The following is a 20,771-nucleotide window of genomic DNA, read 5'->3' as shown; positions in this document are numbered from 1 at the left end:
AGAATCCAACCAGAAAGTTTTAGGTCACAATGGAGAGAGCCAAAGCCCTGGTTTGGTTTTCTTGTTTCAAGGTCATATGTTTTAAACTATTACTCATTTATAATCAACTGTTTTTTTGTGTGTGTGTTTAGGATTTGGAAATATCTCACCGCGCACAGAAGGGGGGAAAATATTCTGTATCATCTATGCCTTACTGGGAATTCCCCTTTTTGGTTTTTTGTTGGCTGGAGTTGGAGATCAACTAGGGACCATATTTGGAAAAGGAATTGCAAAAGTGGAAGATACCTTTATTGTAAGTATAATATAGCCTTTTAACAACATATTGTTTAATTTTTTTTAATTAAACTTTTCTGTCACCTAGGGTGCAGTTAGACATTCAAGTTATTGGGTTTTCCATAATCTTTTATGCATGTAACTCACTGTATAGTTATTTTTATATTTAATTTGGATGGGTAAATTAATGCATGAGAAAACTCCCAAATATGCAGAAATAAAGTAGAATTTGACAGTCCTAGATTCAAATTCCAGATGTCTTATCTTTCTGTATTCTCTTTTTTTTTATTTTTTGAAGGTTTATTTATTTTTGAGAGGAGTGTAGGGACAGAGAGAGGGAGACACAGAATCTGAAACAGACTCCAGGCTCTGAGCTGCCAGCACAAAGCCCAATGCGGGGCTCAAACCACCAAACTGCCAGATCATGACCTGGGCTGAAGTCGGAAGTGTAACTGACTGACTGAGTCACCCAGGGGCCCTGTCTTGCTGTATTCCCTTAAGCTAGTTATTTTACCCCGAAATCTCCCGTTTGTCATTTCTATAATGTGAACCGTGGTACTGGGGATGGAGACATCACTCTGAGAATTAGAGATAATAAATAAAAGCTTCACGTAGCTAGTAAATACTTGACGATGTTTTCTAGTTTAAAATTTTTCGCATCTTTATTCATTGCTGGTGTCATTCTAAACTTACATAGTCCTTTTGCAAAGGACATCATATTTAGCAAACACGATAAAGGCAATCATACGACATAATTCAGTGATGTCACGGATAGACACTTATCTAAAGGATGTAATTCAGTGGAACCACAAGTAATACACACAAAGATGTTCATGGCTATATTATACTCAATAAAAAAAATAAAATGAAAATTACTTTATTAGAATGACAAATCAAAAGTAGTAATAATACCACTATGATTAAAAGCTTCTATTCTGGAAGAAAATTACCAAGAAAATGGTTGCACGAGAGGGTGGGATTGTAAAGGATATGTTACTACCATCACCACTGTTACAAATACACTTTACATATTCAGTAATGTTTCGTCTTTTCACAAACATTTCAACAAAGTATTTTACATTTAATTCTGTTGATGGACTAAGACTACTGAGTATTGGTTTTTCCATTTATATTCCAGGTTTGTTTGTTTTTTTTCTGAGAGAGAGAGAGAGAGAGCATGGCAGGGGAGGGTCAGAGAGAGAGGGAGACACAGAATCTGAAACAGGCTCCAGGCTCTGAGCTAGCTGTCAGCACAGAGCCTAACACGGGGCTCGAACCCACAAGCCGTGAGATCATGACCTGAGCCGAAGTCGGCTGCTTAACCGAGTGAGCCACCCAGGTACCCCTTATATTCCAGGTTTTAACATTAGTTATATTTTATATTTAAGTTCACAATTCACCCTCAGATATTTTTACTGTTAGAATTGGAGTAGGTATGGTGATTCCAAAATAAGAGTTTCATCCTGTTTGGGGTATTATACTTTTCTTATATTGTTATCAAAAGTCTCTTGTATTTACGTTAATTGAGAGGGAAGATTAGTGCCATTAACTTGGTAATGTAATGCTGAATTGTTCATTCATTCAACAGTTTTTTTCCTTAAATTTTTTTTAATTTGAACATACAGTATTACATACAATATTACATTAGCTTCAAGTGTACAATTTAGTGCCTTGACAAGTCTATACATCATGCTGTGTTCGCCATGAGTGTAGCAATCATCTGTCCCATTACATTGCTATTCCTATATCACTGTTTTCTTCTTTGTGCCTTTCATTCCCTTGACTTATTCATTTCATAACCAGAAGGCCGTATCTCCCTCTCCCCTTCACCCATTTTGCCCACTTCTCCCTTCCCCCTCCCATTTGGCAACCATCAGTTTGTTCTCTGTATTTATAGTTCTTATTCTGCTCTTTGTTTGTGTATTCATTTGTTTTATTTTATTCAACAAATTTTGGGTTGCCTACTGGATGCCAGCCAATGTTTTTCATGCTGCAGCTACATCAGTGCACAAAACAGAGCCTGTGCCCTGGCAGGGAATACATGCCAGTGGTCATGATTCCACACTTAGTACTAACCACTGTTGTGAGAATGTACAACATAAACTTGTCTAATTTTCACGTATGTGATAAGAGTGGTGGGCTAGAGAAACTTTTGTTTTTCACCTTCCATTTGAATTGGTTTCCTAGATCGTTATCTCTAGAAAACTGTCAAGTTTTAAAACTTAGTGGTTTTTATATGGTGGGGATGTGACCTATAATTTTAATAGCAGATAGGAAAGCTCCAGTTAGAGATGTTCAGCCTCAGATGAGGAGCTGGAGATAAATTGTTGTGGACAAACGTACATACACATATGTTATACTGAGGAGATTCCTGGTAAGAGAAGAAGGTGAAAAAATATGGGGACTCTGAAGACAGCTGTAGTGAAGGGGTATTGAAGATTTATTCTTGCCTCCATGTCATGTTTGATTTATTCAGTTGTACAGTTTAAAGCCATAGAACAGAGAGATAATTCATCTGGTTCACAGGGGAATCAACTGTGGCCATCGTCTGTGAGTACTTCAGCTGAATCGATTGAAGAATGATAGGAAAACATAAGAGTGAAGGGGACATTTTTCACAAAATTAATAATTTTTATCAATTATCAATAGTCATCATTTAATTTTTTAATGTTTATTCCTGAGAGAGAGAGAGACAGAGTGCAAGTGAGGCAGAGAGTGAGAGAGAGAGAGGGAGACACAGAATCTGAAACACACTCTAGGTTCTGAGATGTCAACACAGAGTCTGACATGGGGCTCAAAACTCACAAACAGCGAGATCATGACCTGAGCCAAAGTCAGATGCTTAACCAACTGAGTCACCCAGGCATCCCATCAATATTTAGTTCATGGTTCAGTTTTCTCTATTTTGCTCTATTTCTGGATTATGCTTGGCTCGCCATCAGCGGTATGCCTATAGGATAGAAATATTTCAAAAGTAGTTCATATAGGGGCACCTGGGTGGCTCAGTCGATTAAGTGTCTGACTTCGGCTCAGGTCATGATCTCACAGTTCGTGGGTTCGAGCCCCGCATCAGGCTCTACACTGATAGCTCAGAGCCTGGAACCTGTTTCGGATTCTGTGTCTCCCTCTCTCCCTGCCCCTCCCCCACTCATGCTCTGTCTCTGTCTCAAAAATCAATAAACTATTAAAAAAATCAAAAGTAGTTCACATAAACGGAGAATGATGTAAATCTCAAATTTTATTCTCAGAGCAGATGTAATTTATTTGGAAAGTATTTTATCTGTTGTAAAGCTATGTAAGAGTAGAGTAGTATCATCATGAGCATTGATTTCTTTGAGTTAGGTGTGTTCGACCCAATTTTTATAAGACAATTGAAAATTAATCATGAAAGGGAATAAAATAACATCCTTACTTGGTCATTTTCTGATAGCTGTGTGTTAGGTTAGCTTTGCAGGTGCACCAATAATCAATAAATCTCCATCAGTGTCTCTTTCTCGCTGTCTTCACTCTCACCCGTAGAAGTGGAACGTTAGTCAGACCAAGATTCGCATCATCTCAACCATCATATTTATACTCTTCGGCTGTGTACTCTTTGTTGCTCTGCCTGCGATCATATTCAAGCACATAGAAGGCTGGACTGCCCTGGACGCCATTTATTTTGTGGTCATCACTCTAACGACCATTGGATTTGGCGACTACGTGGCAGGTAAGATTTTCCTGATACCGACACTACTCACCCAAACCTTGTCCTTTAGTTAGACTTTTTGCTTGGGTTCGTAGCACAACACAGTGTGTCTGTCTTAATTTCCCAGGCCTGCCCTAATAAACACCACTCCCCAAGCTAGGTGGCTTTAAGCAAAAGAAACTCATTGCCTCACAGAAATTCAAAATCAGGGTGACAGTAGGGGCACGGTCCTTCTGAGACTCTAGATGGCCTTCCTCCTTGTTTCTTTCAGCTTCTGAGGGAGCCAGTCAGTTCCTGCCACCCCCCCCCCCATCACTATCCCTGCTCACGGCGTCACATGGCATTTGTTCTCTCTGTGAACCTGTAACTGTCCCTCTTCTTATATGAACACTGGTCATACTGGACGGAAAGACCATTCTACTCCAGTATGAGTTCAAATTAACTAATTACATCTTCAAGGACCTTATTTTTCTTAGAAGCCTGTGTTCTGAGGTTCTGGGGACTTAGCATACCATTTTGGAAGACCATTTAATCCGTAACAGTGACAGACACAAAAATCATTCTCCTGTGACAGTGGAGGTAAGCAGAAGGGTGCAGGTGAACATTTAGATGTCATTCTAGGAAAGAAACACATGTTTCTGTTTGTTCAGAATCTTATATTCCCACCCTAATTTAGAAACCAATCTACCCCTGTATTTATTTATTTATTTTTAGAGTTTCATGAATTCGAGTTTAACTTATTTTTGCTTTTTTTACATAAGCTTTTTCATGTCTTAGTTTTAAAAACACCTGCAAACTTCAGAAGATGTTCTAAGCTATTTAAAACCTTCAAGATATTTACCTCCTTTAGTTTTCAATTCTCAGGACAGCATTTTTCACCATAACCAAAGTGGCCACATTTTTTTGTTTGCATTTTTTGGTATTTCCTTTTGTACATGTTATTACAATTGCAGTCTGTTTTATTGTTTTGTCTCTTAAGTCCTCACTTCCTATCATTTTAATTCTTTCTTTACCATGTATAGTATCCAATTATCATTATTATTCTAATTCCAGTTTTAAATAAATTATAATAATGGTGGTCAAAGTAAGCATGGTGATGTTCTATCATGGATCATTTTGACTAGCTCCTGAAAATCTAAAGAATGCTTTTTTAGAAAATCCGATTTGAAGTATTAGAAAATCATGCTCAACGCTGTAGTAGGCATGTGCTCTTCAACTTCCCAGAATAAACTCACCAGCCGAATTTAGTTTTAAGAGTTTTATGCTTTCTGGCTGTTTACTGTTCTTTCTTGTCCCAGATTTCTTACTTAAATGTTTTCAGAAGGAAACTGTTTTGCACAGGTCTCTAAAATCTCAGAGAAGCCTGATGGTCCATCTGTTTCTATTGATTTGTTCAATATGGTTGAACCTGGCAAAGCCCCCCTTTCTAGGGGAACATAGATCCTTGAAGGCGGGGATGTTTTCCTGAAGGAAGCTTTGCGTTTGGTCTGAAATACTGTGCACATATCTCTGTACTGGATGGAGGATCCAAAAGAGGTGAGGGTGCATCAGTCTGCTGGAGATCCTTTAGTTTTCTGATTAGCAAACTGTAGAGACAATCATCACAAACATTTGTAGCTCCTGATAAGAAGACCAGCTTCTGCCCTAAAGCACCCATTTTTCTAACCTCTCATGGAAGGTGTATGATTGGCCTAAGTAGAAGTAGAAAGTGCATTGATGTAGGAGAAAGTAAGACACAGTGAGATGATAACAAGATTTAGACCCATGGTATGTTAACCTTGGCCTCTTGCGCCATTTGGTAAATATCAAGCCTTATAACAGCTGTGGCATATAGGTATTAGTGAGGAGTCTGATGCAAGCTTTGTATTGCATGTGTTATTTTAACTTTCAATTTTTTTATGGTAACGCAACATTTTCTTTATTTTTCAGCTTTATTGAGATAGAATTGAAAATAAATGGACACCTGGGTGGCTTAGTTGGTTAAGCTTCTGACTTCGCCTCAGGTCATGATCTCATGGTTTGTGGGTTGGAGCCCAGCGTAGGGCTCTGTGCTGACAGCTAGCTCAGAGCCTGGAGGCTGCTTCAGATTCTGTGTCTCCCTTTCTCTTGACCCTCCCCTGCTCACTCTGTCTGTCTTTCTCTCTCTCTCTCTCTCTCTCTCAGAAATAAATAAAACATTAAAAAATCTTTAAAAAAGAAAATAGAATTGTAAGATGTTAATAAAAGTGTATACCATGGTAATTTGATATATGTACATATTATAAAAGCATCTAGTTAATCTAGTTAACTAACACATTAACACATGCATCTTCTCACCTATTTATCTTTTTTGGGTGGGGATGGTAAGAACATTTACGTTCTACTTCTAACATTTCACTAACCTAATATACTGCACGTATTATTTTAAGAAATTGACAGACTCCCAGTCCAGTATGTGGCCTGGTCTGGTTTAAAAAACCAAAGATTATAAATAAATTTAAAAAAAAGTGGGTAGAATCCTAAAATAATGTTGTATTTGTGACCACAGTATAAAATGACTTAGAAAAAAACAGCAAATATTTTTACTTTCTGGTTTTGTAGAAGATGAAAAAAGAAAACCACCTTTTTTTTTTTAATACTAACCTTAAGAGATCAACACTTGGAAACTGGCTAGATGACGTAGGTCTATTTGTAGCCACTCTCTATTAGAAGAGCAGTTCATGGAGAGCATCTTATTTATAGGAGTGGGGAGCCTGAATTCAGAGTTGTGGCTAACACTGTAGGGGAACATGGTAATAAAATGATATCTGTGACATAAGTGTAATCTAATAAACATCTCTGTTATTACGAGGATTTCATTACTTTGCACTGCTTTCTAAATCCATTGCTGTAATTTTTGGTTTTTGTAGAGGAAATAATAAAAAAGGACTAGAAATAGGCCTTGCTAATAATTAGCAAAGGAATTTGATGGGATTCAAGTGACACATACTGAGGAGGATCAACTAAAGTAGAGTCTTCACATGCCAGCCAGGTCCTTGTGCCCAGGGAGTGGTTTTGGAAGGAGTGTGTAGATGAGGCAGATGTGGCCAAGGCTGGGTAGGAAATGTGTACTTTTTGTAAGATTCTTTGGAAAAACAAAAATCTTGAGGATCTGGGAAAAGAATTGCCTCATTTAATTCAATCGAGTACACATAAAGAGGCTTTGCTTCTGGGTACCTTGTGACTGTGGAGTAAAAGTTAGCTATTGAGGAAAGGTAAGTATCCCATCTGGGAAGTATCAGTTGTTGACTTTGTAGAACCTTCCCTTTTGAAGTCACTACAGATAGTATTCTTACTTAATGTTGGTATTTTTGCCAAGGAAAACATGAGACACTGCTCCAACTTAAACCTCCTTGTCTTTCTACTAGACTATAAATCTCAAAAGAACCTAAAGATATGCCTCCTGCAATGCACACTCCCCATCTTATGCCCGCCTCAAACCTGCAAACCCTGCTCGGAATAGGATTAAGGTTCAATCATTAAGGTTCTTGTGTTGAACTCCTTTTTGTTTGTTTGTTTGTTTATTTTTGAGACAGAGAGAGACAGAGCATGAGTGGGGGAGGGGCAGAGAGAGAGGGAGACACAGAATCGGAAACAGGTTCCAGGCTCTGAGCTGTCAGCACAGAGCCTCATACAGGGCTCGAACCCATAAACCATGAGATCTGACCTGAGCTTAAGTTGGACGCTTAACCGACTGAGCCACCCAGGTGCCCCGGAACTCCTTTGAGAACCAATTAAAGAACATACTCTTCAAACTGATATTATTAAGAGAAAATAAGTAATTTTGGAGAGCGATATATAAATGTTTAGGATGAGGGTTGTAATCTTGGTGTAAACATTAGAAGCATCTTGAGAGCAACACGTAAAGATGTGGTGTTTTAGACCAGAACTCTGAGGCAGAGTACTCATCTCCAGGGTATGAGCTAGAAAATCCAAGCCGGATATAATTTCTGTCATGGGAAGCAGACAGAACAACTCCTGTTTTGATGTATTTTTAAGCCCTATTCCTTACTTTTTTACTTTTTATATGTCATAGTCTCCATGATGTAGCATATAAGAGCATAATAGATTTCTAATTCATAAATAAACATGCATGTAAATTTGCGTATGCAAAACCTTTTCACTGTTGGCAATATTAAATCCAAAGCTTTTACAGATCGCTGGTAAAGACAAATCGACACAGTGTTTAGGTCTCATTGTGTATGTGACTGAACAGAGAAATTCAGTAGTTAGTAATTTTTCTGCAAGAAGAGACCTGGAAATTTTTTTTAAAAATTAATGTTTTTTTTATTTTTGAGAGACACAGAGAGACAGGGTGTGAGCAGAGAGGGGCAGAGACTAAGGAAGACACAGAATCTCAAGCAGGCTCTAGGCTCTGAGCTCTCAGCACAGAGCCCAACTCAGGGCCCGAACCCACAAATCATGAGATCATGACCTGAGCCAAAGACAGACACTTAACTGACTGAGCCACCCAGGTGCCACAAAACCTGGAAAATTTTATATTTATATTCATATTTATTCAAGGGAGGTGTTTTAGTGGCTGGCTGGTTACCTTAATGCCTGGTGTGTGCTCCCTCCTGATGGCCTTTTTTGTTCTTTCACTAGCTCTTAATGTTCTAGAACTAAAACAGACCCAAGGAGGCCACAGGGTCACTCCCACATTTATTTTACACATGAATAAACAGACCTCCATTAACAAGACCAGTGCTTGCAGAGTAACCCTTCCTAAAAGGCAAGAAGAGACAAAGTCAATTATTTAGCAAAGTGTTATTTTAGCAGTGCCTATAATTTATAGCCAAATTATAGAGGCAGGTTAAAATTAATGGCAAAAATTATGTTTGAGAATTAACTGTTAATTTCCTGCATTCTGTTTCTTAACTTTTGCCATCTTATTTTTCATTTCATGAAAAGTCGGAGGTGATAAGTTGTTAAATCAGGCTTACCTTGTAGACTGAGACCTAAATTATCCCTTCACTAAAACCTAATAAGCAGAAGGGGCACCTGGGTAGCTCAGTCTGTTGAGCATCTGATTCTTTTTGTTTTTTTAATGTTTATTTATTTTTGAGAGAGAGACAGACAGACTGTGAGCAGGGCAGGGGCAGAGAGAGAGAGACACACACACACAGAATATGAAGCAGGCTCCAGGCTCTGAGCTGTCAGCACAGAGCCCGACACAGGCTCGAACCCGCGAACTGCAAGATCATGACCTGAGCTGAAGTCGGATTGGACACTTAACCAACTGAGCCACCCAGGCGCCCTGAGTGTCCAATTCTTGATTTCAGCTCATGTCATGATCCCAGGGTCATGGGATCAAGCCCTGCATCGAGCTCTGTGCTGAGCTTGGAGCCTACTTAAGATTCTCTCTCTCTTCCCTGCTCTGTCCCTTTCCCCAACTTGCATGCTCGCTCTCTCTCTAAAAAATAAAATAAAATAAAACTTAAGCAGTAATATCAATGATGTGGAAATGTGTGACAGACTGAATTCTATTTATTCAGGCTTGCCTCTATGACTGCTCTTCCAGGCCTATGATTTTTTTAAAAATGGTGATTCTTCAAATTTGGAGAGAAGTCATATAATTACCAAATTAAACACAATTTAAAATTCTTCCCCCCCCAAAAGAAAAAAAACAATAAAATACACTTCTTTTCCAAAACTAGTATCTCATTTATATATACTATTAGGGTAAGAGTGGGTCATGCAAGCCAAGAAACACATTTCCACATCTTGTTTAGAAGCTGCCTGAAGAAGTCCTCAAAAAACACCCCTTTTCATAAACTAGGTTTGTTCATAAGATATAATTTGAATGAGTGAAAGCCAGATGAAAATTTATAGTTTCACAAATCAGTGTCCTTATATTACTTACTATTCCAATAAAAAACAAGAATTTTAACCAAAAATATAGATGTTCTATGAAATCCTCATGGTCGATCTTATGAAAACACATTTTCCATCAGAACATAAATGTATTTAGCCATCCAGATATAGATCAGTGTAATCTAGTGTATTAATTGAATAATGAAATTTTCCATATCTCACTGGTACTTATTGAAAGCATAAGAGCTAAGAGCTGGCTGTCTCGAGATAGGCCACCTTGGCATCAACATTATTTTGAGTTGAAAGTAATCAAAACTCACCAGATGCAGGAAAAGCTCTCTGCCTCCCCCTCAACTGCCTAAATATATTGGAAAAGAGAGCCTGTACCAGGAAGAGAGCCATTAATAAAGACTCCCCTTTACTTAAGAAACTTACCTGCATAACAGGACAACCTTTGTTTTTCCAAACATCTCTTCTCATCTTCCTGGTAGTGGCCTTCCTCCCCTTTGTGCCCTTAGACCCCTCCCCCTCTTCTTAGGTCATATAATCTTCATGTTACTTTACTGTCTTTGGAATTTCATATCTATATTGATTCCCTGCCCATACACCTATTACATTTCCCCTGTTGAATCTGTCTCATGTCAATTTGATTCTAAGTCCAGCTCCTCAACAAAAGCTTACTGACTTAATTAAGCTTTATGCTTAGTGACTTATGCTCCTGTATACAGAAAATAGAATTTAGAACTTTCCAAGGTAAAATTCTTCTGATACTTTTACCTTTACTAAATTTTTACAAATTTTCACAGTTGTATAATCATTTGTCTTCCTTTTTTTTACTTAGAAAGAACATTTTTGTGTATCTCATATTAAGAATTAAATTTTCTTGAGGCACGTGGTGGCATCTGACTCTTGACTTCACTTCAGATCATGATCTCCCGGTTCTTGGGTTCAGGTCCCACGTTAGCCTCCTTGCTGACACCATGGAGCCTGGGTGGGATTTTCTCTCTTGTCCTCTTTGTCTCTACCACATGCTCTCTCACTGACTCTCTCTCAAAATAAATAAAGTTGAAAAAAAAAAGAATTAAGATTTCTTGGAATTATGTTTTCAAAGTCATTATCAGAAATGAAGTTTATCGTAACCGAACTATTGCTGTTCCTTATAACTGAAAACATGACTCATTTGGTGGAGTGCTCAGAGCTTGCTGAATGGAAAGGCAATTTATCATGAAAACATATAAATCTCTGTTGAGAAATCATAGCAGGTTTTTGGTTCAAAACAGTTCCAGCAGAGACCCTCTAGAGAACAGTCCTGATGTTGCCTAATGTTTTGCAATTATATCAGTGGCCAGTTATTCAACTCGCTGTTATTGACTTGATCAATAATAGTAAAAATCTGCCAGGAATTCAGTAGATAAGAAGGAAAGTAGCTGATGAGGAGTGAAGTCTACTGAATGAATAATGGTCACCACGACCACCCCAGCGATGTCTCAGAAAAATTGCTTTTATCAGAAAGGGAGGGTGTGTGTGATTGCTAGGAGATGTATTATATTCATCATTCATCATTCATTTGAGTATTCAACTATTCAAGTATTTAGAGAACAAGTATTTTTTCTTTGGGACAGAATGTTTGAAAATTAGGGGCAAAAATTAAATAGAGACCTTTCTTGTCTTCCTGGTAGTCTTTCTGTTTTGTAACATAGGAAAATACTGCAGTCTGGTCACCCCCAGATTCAGCCAGTGACTCTCCGAGAACTGACAAAAGAATGGATGGCTGTCTACATGAATTAAGTGGGATTTGACCCAAATGGGTCAGAAGTCCTAAGACCTGGGGACAGACAGACCTATAAGTTATTTAACTTTTCAGATTCAGGATGGGATCTATGGAAACATTGTGGAAACATGTTCAGGGAAAACATGAGAAGGAAAACATTCAGTGATTGGTAGTTATGGATTAGTGAGACAGGCAGTGAATTGTACTAAGTGTAATGAAAAAGGGTCCAGATTGCTCTATAATGAGACTTAAAGCAGTTTCTCGGAATAACAATTATGTATGTCTTAGACACTATAGGTTTCCATCCATGTGAAGGAAGAGTGAATGACAATGTATTGATCTTTCTTTCTGATCATGAAACTACTGCTCTTCTCATGGCTGTTTTTCTGTTTTTAGATCAAGTACCCAGCAGGAAATGGACAACATCTTAAATGTGACATTGAAAATCCCAAAATATAGGTTCAAAGGCTAGAGAGATTTAGTTAACTTCTTTTGACTTTTGTTGTTCTGACTTACTAGCATGTGAGAAGTTTGGCTTAGTAGGTAAGCTGTGTTTAATACTGAAGTCATACTTCCATTTGTAAGAAAGAAAACAGAGTTTACAACATTATTAAAAGAGCCTCCTAGTTCTTGAAACACTAAGAAGTATCTTCATTCAGTTAAATTGCTTTACTATGATATATATATATATATATATATATATATATATATACACTAAAGCAGGAAATAAGTTCTCCCTTTTATATTAAGGGAGGATAGTTTTATTTAATGAAAGTAAAGCTAAATAAACAAAAAATTAAAATAAGTATTTCATATCTAAACTAAAATACCTAAAGACCACGTCAAGATGTGATGCTCATTTTCTGTAGCAAAAGGTTCTATGTCTGTATCTACATTCTGTAATACAAATATAATTGTAAACCAGAGGAGGGGGGGCATAGAGTTGATGATTTTAGTTCAGAATGACTAGATGATTCTTTAAATCCAGGATTCTCCTCCTTCTCCTCCCCCTCTCCCTCCTCCCCATCCCCCTCCTTCTGCTTTCTTCTTTATAAATTTCCTGTGATTCAGGAGCATCTCAGAGAAAGACAATGAAATAAGAGAGGGCATCGCATACTCAAGTTCTTTAGAGGAGAATAGGGCCAACTACTAGAAACTGTTGGAATGAGGACAGAAGCCTGGTAAGGAAGCTTCTGATAAAATAGCACTTTTCTTCAGACCCACCTGGTTTTTCTAGGTAAAACCATTGAGGGGAAGGGTGGGAAGAGGCATACCTTGTTTGACTTAGGGTTTCTAGCCCCAGCTAAGTATCCACCATGCAGTATATATGCAAAAGGCTGGTGGATAAATGATAAGGACAGTAGCTGAGATCATGCACAACCTGGTCAGTGGAAAACAGCCTGTGTTTTGGAGCAAGGGAGCCTTGGTTTTGAATTCCAGCTCTGCTACCTCCTTTCCTGTGTGGCCTGACACATGTTATTTAACCTACTAAGACCGTGGCTTCTTTACTGTAAGTGGGGCTGCTTATTGTTGGGTCTTCTAGGAGCCGGTTCAAAAACTGACTTTTACTCCTGAATTCTGAACAGACTATGAAATGGCAATTGAATTATCAGCTTCATTACTGAGAGAGGCAGCTGGAGATGTGGCTTAAATCTGTGGTGAACGGCCTTACTAATAGCCCTGTTCTAAATCAATGGACATGTGAGGAGTGGGAATATAACTCCCTCAATACCTGCCCCCCCAGGGCATTAGGATGGAATGATTGCATTTAGGTGAGCGATCAGGAAGTCTTACTTTTCACTCTTCTTCCAATCAGATTTTGAGTATTTTGGAAATCAACTGAAATGAGCATAGACTAGGCTGTATATAGAACTATCAAGGCCTTTATTAAAAAACAAAACAACAAAAAGAACAGAAACAAAACCTGTATGTGCCTGCGATAGCCTCATGGGCTATTCTGCCCCTTAACCAGTAATTCTTGGGGTCAAGTAGGAGATGACTTTTTTAATGCTGGATGGAGGGATTGAATCAAGAAAATGTTTAGGAAACTCACTGTTGTGAAAATGGGTTCCTTCCAATAATGCCATAAATTAATAATAACAATAATAATAATAAAGCTTGCCTGACCTATATTTTTAGTACTTTAATCTGCTAAATTCAATTTTGGCTGATCTCCTATTTAAGCACTAAGGAGAAAGTCAGAGAAAAAAAGGCACCATCACGTATCATGAGAGTCAGGAAAAGACTTATTTTAACTACTTGGAATAGTTTATAAGATCCCTGAAACCTTGGTACCTCCACCACCCTTTACTATTTTTATTACCATCTGTCTGTTCTCCTATAATGATTAGCCAGGAAGATCTGAAAATGGAAAGGACTTGTGTGCGTACTTTCAGTGGCAACAAAGAAAAGAGCAATGAGGTGACTGTCCCTGCCAAGTGGGTGAGGAACCCAGGAGGGGAGAGCCCTTGTAGCATCCTACAGGCAGAAGCTCAGGAGTCTGCGAAAGGAGGGGAAAAAAATTATAAGAGTAGCAGAGTGGAGAAGGGGGTGGGGGACATAGGCTGTGAGTCCATGGCAGAGACATTACCTTAGGTTCTTAATAAGCAAAAGACCCACGTACAGGTTGCCTGAATGTAGCTAGATGGAAATTAATGCTTCCAACAGCCAAAAGAAATATTTTGTTGATGTCTCCTAATCAACAATAAGACTAAAAATAAGACTAACAGCCCCTTTTAAGCAAGCTATCTTGACGTTACAGATATTTTAATTTGGATTCTTGGATCAAGTGGATGAAACAGTATAGGAATTAATTCATAAATCCTAGCTTTCAGAAGTGAATAGGACTTGTGAGTTGTCGGACAACACTCCTGTATACGTTAGCTTTCCTTAGATCATTTGCCTGCCGGTATTTTATCCTAAGAGCAGCAGTTGAGAACGGGAAGCATTCCCCACCCCCCACCCTCAGGCTTAGAATCCACTAAAACTTGTGGGATGAACATTTTACCCAAATATAGACCTTTCAGTGATTAAGCTAATTTACTCTTTTCAAACTGTGACATCCTGTTTATAAGAAAGAAGACTTATAAAAAGTCATCTTGAGTATGAACTAACTTTTAAAATCAACATCTTGGTGAACTTAAGTGTTAAGTGAGTCACAGCTATTTGGATGAAGATTTTCTGGTTTTGAAAGAGAAAGTGCTTGGAAAAAAATGTCATTTTGGTTTCATTGAAATGGAAACATTTGAGAAATGGAATTCACTAGTGAGCCTATCATATAACAAGTTTCCACACACACTTCTTAAGTCACTTCTGTGAATTTGTAGAGCTGCTCCCCCCGTGGGCCAAGTCTTAACCATCACGAGATGCATTTGGCCGCCACAATCTTTCCCAGAAATGGTATTTTTGAAAATTTTACACAAGGTAAATTTTTACAATATTTTGAACGTGATATTATTTACTTTGGAAACTGTGCTTTTAAAATTATTATTTGTCCCAAAAGAAAGCTGAACTGGTGTCTATTCATGTTACTTGCCCAATAGAAAAATATTCTCTTTTTACTCTGACCCTTTGATATTTGACAATGTCAACGCAAAGTCTGATATATATATACATATATATGTATATATAGTAATGCTTCTTTTCGATTTTATATTTGACTTTCATGCATACTTGCTATTTATTAGCTGTTCTTCTGAATGGATGGATTGAATTTCTGTGCATTGAGTACATCTGTGACCCCTTTAAGCATCCGATCTCTGTGCTATTGATACCACAATCCTTATCTCCCGCTCTGCCTTGTTAAATGTTTGATCTGTATGTAAGGATCCTACTGTGTGCCTCCACCTCTTGGTACCACAAGCCCTTCAAACCTATCATGTACCAATTTGAATTACATTTTATTTTTAGTCACTGTTCCTTCCCCTGTGTTTCCTGTTCAGTTACTGTCCTCATCTCCCAAAACAGGGGCTCTGATCAGCCTACAGCTCTTCCTTAATGATGCTGCCTCTAATACCTTTTCTTTCCATTCCAGCCTTAACTCAGGCACAATAACCTCTTGGCTAGACAGAACAAAAGTTACTATGAGACTTCCCTTGTCAACCTTCCTTCTCTGCTGCTGGATCTTTCTGGGCATATGGTCAAACATGACTGTAAGATATCACCTATAAACTTTACCTATGCCCCATTGTGGTAGGAACAAGTTTTTACAATCTGAGACAATTCACTTTTTCTAGATTCCTCTCTTCTACCCATCTACTCCCTGGCCTCCATCCATATGTAGAGTTAGCTACTAAAAGTCCTTTGGATATGCCGTGTATTTATACACTGCACTTTCTCTGTTCTGATCTTCATTACTGAAGACTCCCGTTTTCTCTTCTTGCCTTTCCCCTTCCAGAAGTAAAAATCATTTCTTCCATGTCCTCTCATAACACTCTGTTATTCTTTTTTGCTATCCCTGTATCTACCGGATTATGGGTAATTGTCTATGTGAGGCTTTCCAGAGTAAATCATGAATTTCTCCAGAGAGAGACTTGTTCTTCTCTCTTGTGAAGAGAAGTAACTGTTTTCAGTGTTGGGGAATTAAATAAGTGCCCCATTTATATGTACTGATGTAGGGATGTGTTGAACTGGATTCAGATTCTCATAGGTGCAGTTTTTGCCAAATGGATGGAGAAGCAACAAAGATTAAAATAAAACAGAAGAGCTCCTTAGCTAACTTTGTCTTGACATCTAAGGATTTACATTTGTGACATGCATGGGAATTCCTCTAAAAAGTCAGTAACAAATGTCAATATCATCTGCAAATTACTAGTTGTTCCAATTGGACCCACCAAGCCATTGTCTCATGCATTTGTTATCAATACACTGTATTGCTGATTTTAGAATAAGAGCCACTTTCTGACCAGGTTGACTTTGCATTGATTGGTAACCATGTATTGATTGGTTAGTATGTATTGTTTGACGTATTGTAAATATGCTCAGTTAAATGCATACCCCAAAAGGTGTCATTTCTGTCTTCTACTTGTTCAGTAGACGTGGAAAGAGAAACCAGTATACATGGAATAATTAAGCCCTCGACTAGCTGAGACAGATTGTAATAAACAAAAAAGAAACCTAGAACAAAGAAAAATCATTATGACCTAGAGATGTAAGGAACAGTCTCATTAAGAAGAACCTCATGACTGAATATTAATACTAGACGTTAACTAACTGGAATTAAAATAAAAACTTAAAAAAAAAACTTATGACTGGTTCTTGACAAATAGAAAAGGATAGGAGAGAATTCCATATGAAGAAAATAACATTGGTCAATGACAAGATTTCTGTTTTGCAAGCCAAAATTCAGTTGGTACTTTCAGCAAATATCCATTTTATTTTCTTTCACGAATATAAAGTTATTTGGTCCTGCTTTATTTTTCTCACACAGGTGGATCAGATATTGAATATCTAGACTTCTATAAGCCTGTCGTGTGGTTCTGGATCCTTGTAGGGCTTGCTTATTTTGCTGCTGTCCTGAGCATGATTGGGGACTGGCTCCGAGTGATATCAAAAAAGACAAAGGAAGAGGTAAGAATTAATAAGTGTACAAAAACACTCCTATTTAGCTAATTTAGCACAAATTATGTTTCATCTTTTTTGACATTGATTGTTTAAAATAAATGTTATTTAAAAATTTTAAGTTACGTTCAGTGTGTATTTGCTGTATGTTAAAGTATAATTCAGTTAACAATACTTGCTAAATACCTCTATGTACTAGATGCTATCAGGGGCTGAGGCTAATTTATAATGAAAAAAGGTATAATTTAGAATATTTTCTTCACTATTTCTTTTTCCCTTTTGTTTTATGTCTTTTTTTCCTTAAAGGCACAAAGTAAATGTTATTTCATAAAGAGAAATACAATAGAAAATGTTTACATCCAGGGGCACCTGGGTGGCTCAGTCAGTTAAGCATCTGACTTTGGCTGAGGTCATGATCTCATGGTTCATGGGTTCAAGCCCCATATTGGGCTCTGTGCTGACAGCTCAGAGCCTGGATCCTGCTTCCATTCTCTGTTTCCCTCTCTCTCTCTCTCTCTTTCTCTCTCTCTCTGCCTCTCCCCGACTTGCACTCTGTCTCTCAAAAATAAAATAAACATTTAAAAAATTTAAAAAAAGAAAATGTTTATGTCAAGATGTCAATAGCATGAAAAAGTGAATGTATCATATAATATTGCATTTTTAACTATATTAAATTATTTTCTCCTTCCTATGTTGTTATAAATGTGTGCAAGTACACACATACACACACATATGTACCCAAAGCTGTATTCATTAAGCCCAATTTCCCTGTGTACAGATTTCAGGTATTCAAAAAATACCCTTTTACCTATTTTGTACAACTATGCATGCCGAAATGAACATTAAATATTTTGACTCATGAAATTTTGGAAAGCTTACAATTTAAACCTTGTTCTTGAAATTTTATACTTTGGAAATTACATTTTGTTTTCATGTTTATAGGCCCAAAAGTGCTATCAGCTTGAGTGACAGAGTAGTGTTTTATTATGATTTCCATATTTTTAGTTTGTAGATTTTAGACAACTTTATCACTTTTTTTTTGAGAAAAACAAATCTGTAAAACCTTCAGCTATTATATCCATTGTCTTCCTTTAATTATCCCTCCATTTCATTATCCAGTGTTCATATGCTAGGAGATACTTAGTATCAAAATCTTTGAGACAGCAAGCATGATTCTTTAAACATAAACCCAAGAGAAATAGAATATGATAGGAAATGATAAAATTAGTTTCCCTCTAAAAACAAACACTTTATTGAAACTCATCAAGTCATATAATTTCTTATCAGTACTCTAGATGTCTGTAGTCTATTAGAAAGACTGTAAGTTATTTAGCACTTCCCTTCATGGGTACCATATTTCTCAATGAAAATTTCACATAGTCTTATATGCATTAATTTATATCTTAGTTGCACCATAAACCAAATATTTTATTACAAACAAATCATCAAGATAATATGCTTGACATTCTGATTTAAATCACGTGAAAAGGTCTGCTTAGAACAGGACTCTAGGTGATTCACCTCCATCTTAGACTCATTGTGTGTGTGTGTGTGTGTGTGTGTGTGTGTGTGTTCACATGCACATGTGTGCAAGATAGAAAGAAAGAACGTGAAGAACAGAATATTGTAATTGTTTTAACTTTGGTGTACTTTTAAGGATCTTGCGATGCTAAGGGAAAAAAGGAAATTGAAACTAGGAAATGTTTTAGATAACATAGCTAAAAAGAAAACTTCTCAAACATCTAACCATAAACTGGATTTTAAATGGATTTTTAAAACACACACAAGTATTTTTTAATTAATTAATTAATTGTTAAGATTTGCATGTAGTTGACACACAATGTTACGTTAGTTTCAGGTGTACAACATAGTGATTCAACATTTCTCCACAAGTATGGCTACCATCTGCCACCATATAATGCTATTACGAGATCTTTGACTATATTCCCTATGTTGTACCTTCCATCCCCTTGACTTATTCATTCCATAACTGGAAGCCTGTACCTCCCAGTACCCTTCACCCATTTTGCCAATCCCCATCACCTCCTTCCTTCTGGCAACCACCAGGTTTTTTTCTCTGTATTTGTTGGTCTGATTCCGACAAGCATTTATTTTGTAAATAAACGAGAATTGAACAGAAATATCTTCTTCAGTTAGAAAGGAAAAGTTTTGTGAAAGACACACACATATTACTCAAACACCATATATTATGTACACACATGCATATACACATACTAAGGTTATTATGGATCACAGTCAAAAAGTTTAAAAGCCACTAAGGCACATATAGAACAGTAGGAAAATGTATTTTTATTTTATAACATAGACTATTTGATCCGAGTTTAAATCCTGTATTTCTAAAAACCAGGGCTTTCTGTGATAGGACTAGCTGGTACGTAGCATGAATAAACTTCTCCAGAGTAATGAGAGAACGATCTGCAGGAGTCCTGCCATAACACAGGACCCTTGATTAGGGACTGAAACGACAGACATTCATTTCTCACAGTTCTGGAGCTTGGAAGTTCATAGGGAAGGTGCCAGCAGGCTTGGTCTGTGGTCAGGTCTCTTTGTCTTATGAATGCTACCTTCTCCCTGTGTCTTTACATGGCTTTTTCTCTGTGCATGTGTGTGGGGAGAGCTCTGGTGGCTTTTCCTCTTCCTGTAAGGATATATGTCCTATCAAATCAGGGGTGCACACTTATGACCTCATTGAACCTTACTGACCTGCAAGGCCCCATCTCCAAATACAGTCACATGGAGAGTGAGGGCTTCTACCTACATCTTTAGAGGACACAGTCTGGGCCTTCACACCATCCTTTGAAATAAAGTTAAAGTTCTACACGAACTGGCTTGTTTAACATAAAAAACAAGTTCACGTGCCTTCTTGTGAGTGATCTTCGTGATTCTCAAACAGCAGTATGAGATGTATCGCCGTGTTTTCATGCTATTAAACACTGAAAAGTAGTAAACGTATTTTTTTTTTCTTACCATAAGTCTCTCAGCTGTCACTTAACCTTTTGAGTAACTTGGGGTTTCTGGTGACTGCATCTGCAGAAAGCCCATGTGAGTTAAGGCCATGAGCGAAAGTGAACTTGAACCTTCCTGGAGCTGCGGCCACAGCTGCTCTGGACAGTGGAGCCAATTAAAATGGAGACGTCAGTTTGAGCAGATGTGTGTTTTCTAACTTATTTATAATGCAATGTAGAGAAATGACAAAATTGGGTTACAAATTCAGCAGAGGAATGGGACAGACGATTTATAATTTATCTATAGATTATCAGAGCCAAAGTTTTTATAAACGGAAATACTACAAACATTTCTACAACTATGGAAGAAGGATTATTAGATCATTTTAGTTTTGAAATAACTCACTAAAGGGCATAATGAAATTAAACACAACTAAATACAGTCTAGTCGTCTTACCATAGATGAACTGTGCATGCTGGGTGACTGTTCACTATGGATTCCTGACTTTCTGTACCTAAACCATTCCAGATCCTGTAACCTCTACAAACTTCCTACATGTCCAGAAGCAACAAGATTATTTCTGGATTTCAGTTTTGATGAATAAAAATATGAAGTATTTTGGATAACTTGAAATTTTCCCTATTAGAGAAATGTTAACTATTATAGAATATACAAAATATAGCA

At 37.4% G+C, this 20,771-nt stretch overlaps 1 protein-coding gene across 3 annotated transcripts in view; it reads left to right on the top strand.

Moving 5' to 3' along the window:
- KCNK2 (potassium two pore domain channel subfamily K member 2) overlaps positions 1-20,771 on the top strand; it is a 130,612-nt gene that overhangs the window by 72,904 nt on the left and 36,937 nt on the right. For all 3 annotated transcript variants that reach the window (XM_039249494.1, XM_039249492.1, XM_039249491.1), the window contains exons 4-6: positions 132-292; positions 3,793-3,979; positions 16,990-17,129. In XM_039249494.1, the coding sequence (XP_039105425.1) occupies positions 132-292; positions 3,793-3,979; positions 16,990-17,129 (488 nt within the window). The remainder of the gene's footprint in view (positions 1-131; positions 293-3,792; positions 3,980-16,989; positions 17,130-20,771) is intronic.

This window comes from Hyaena hyaena, unplaced genomic scaffold (genome assembly GCF_003009895.1).
Source record: "Hyaena hyaena isolate Hyena2069 unplaced genomic scaffold, ASM300989v1 scaffold_339, whole genome shotgun sequence".
NCBI lineage: Eukaryota > Metazoa > Chordata > Mammalia > Carnivora > Hyaenidae > Hyaena > Hyaena hyaena.
This window is presented reverse-complemented; position numbering and strand designations above follow the sequence as displayed.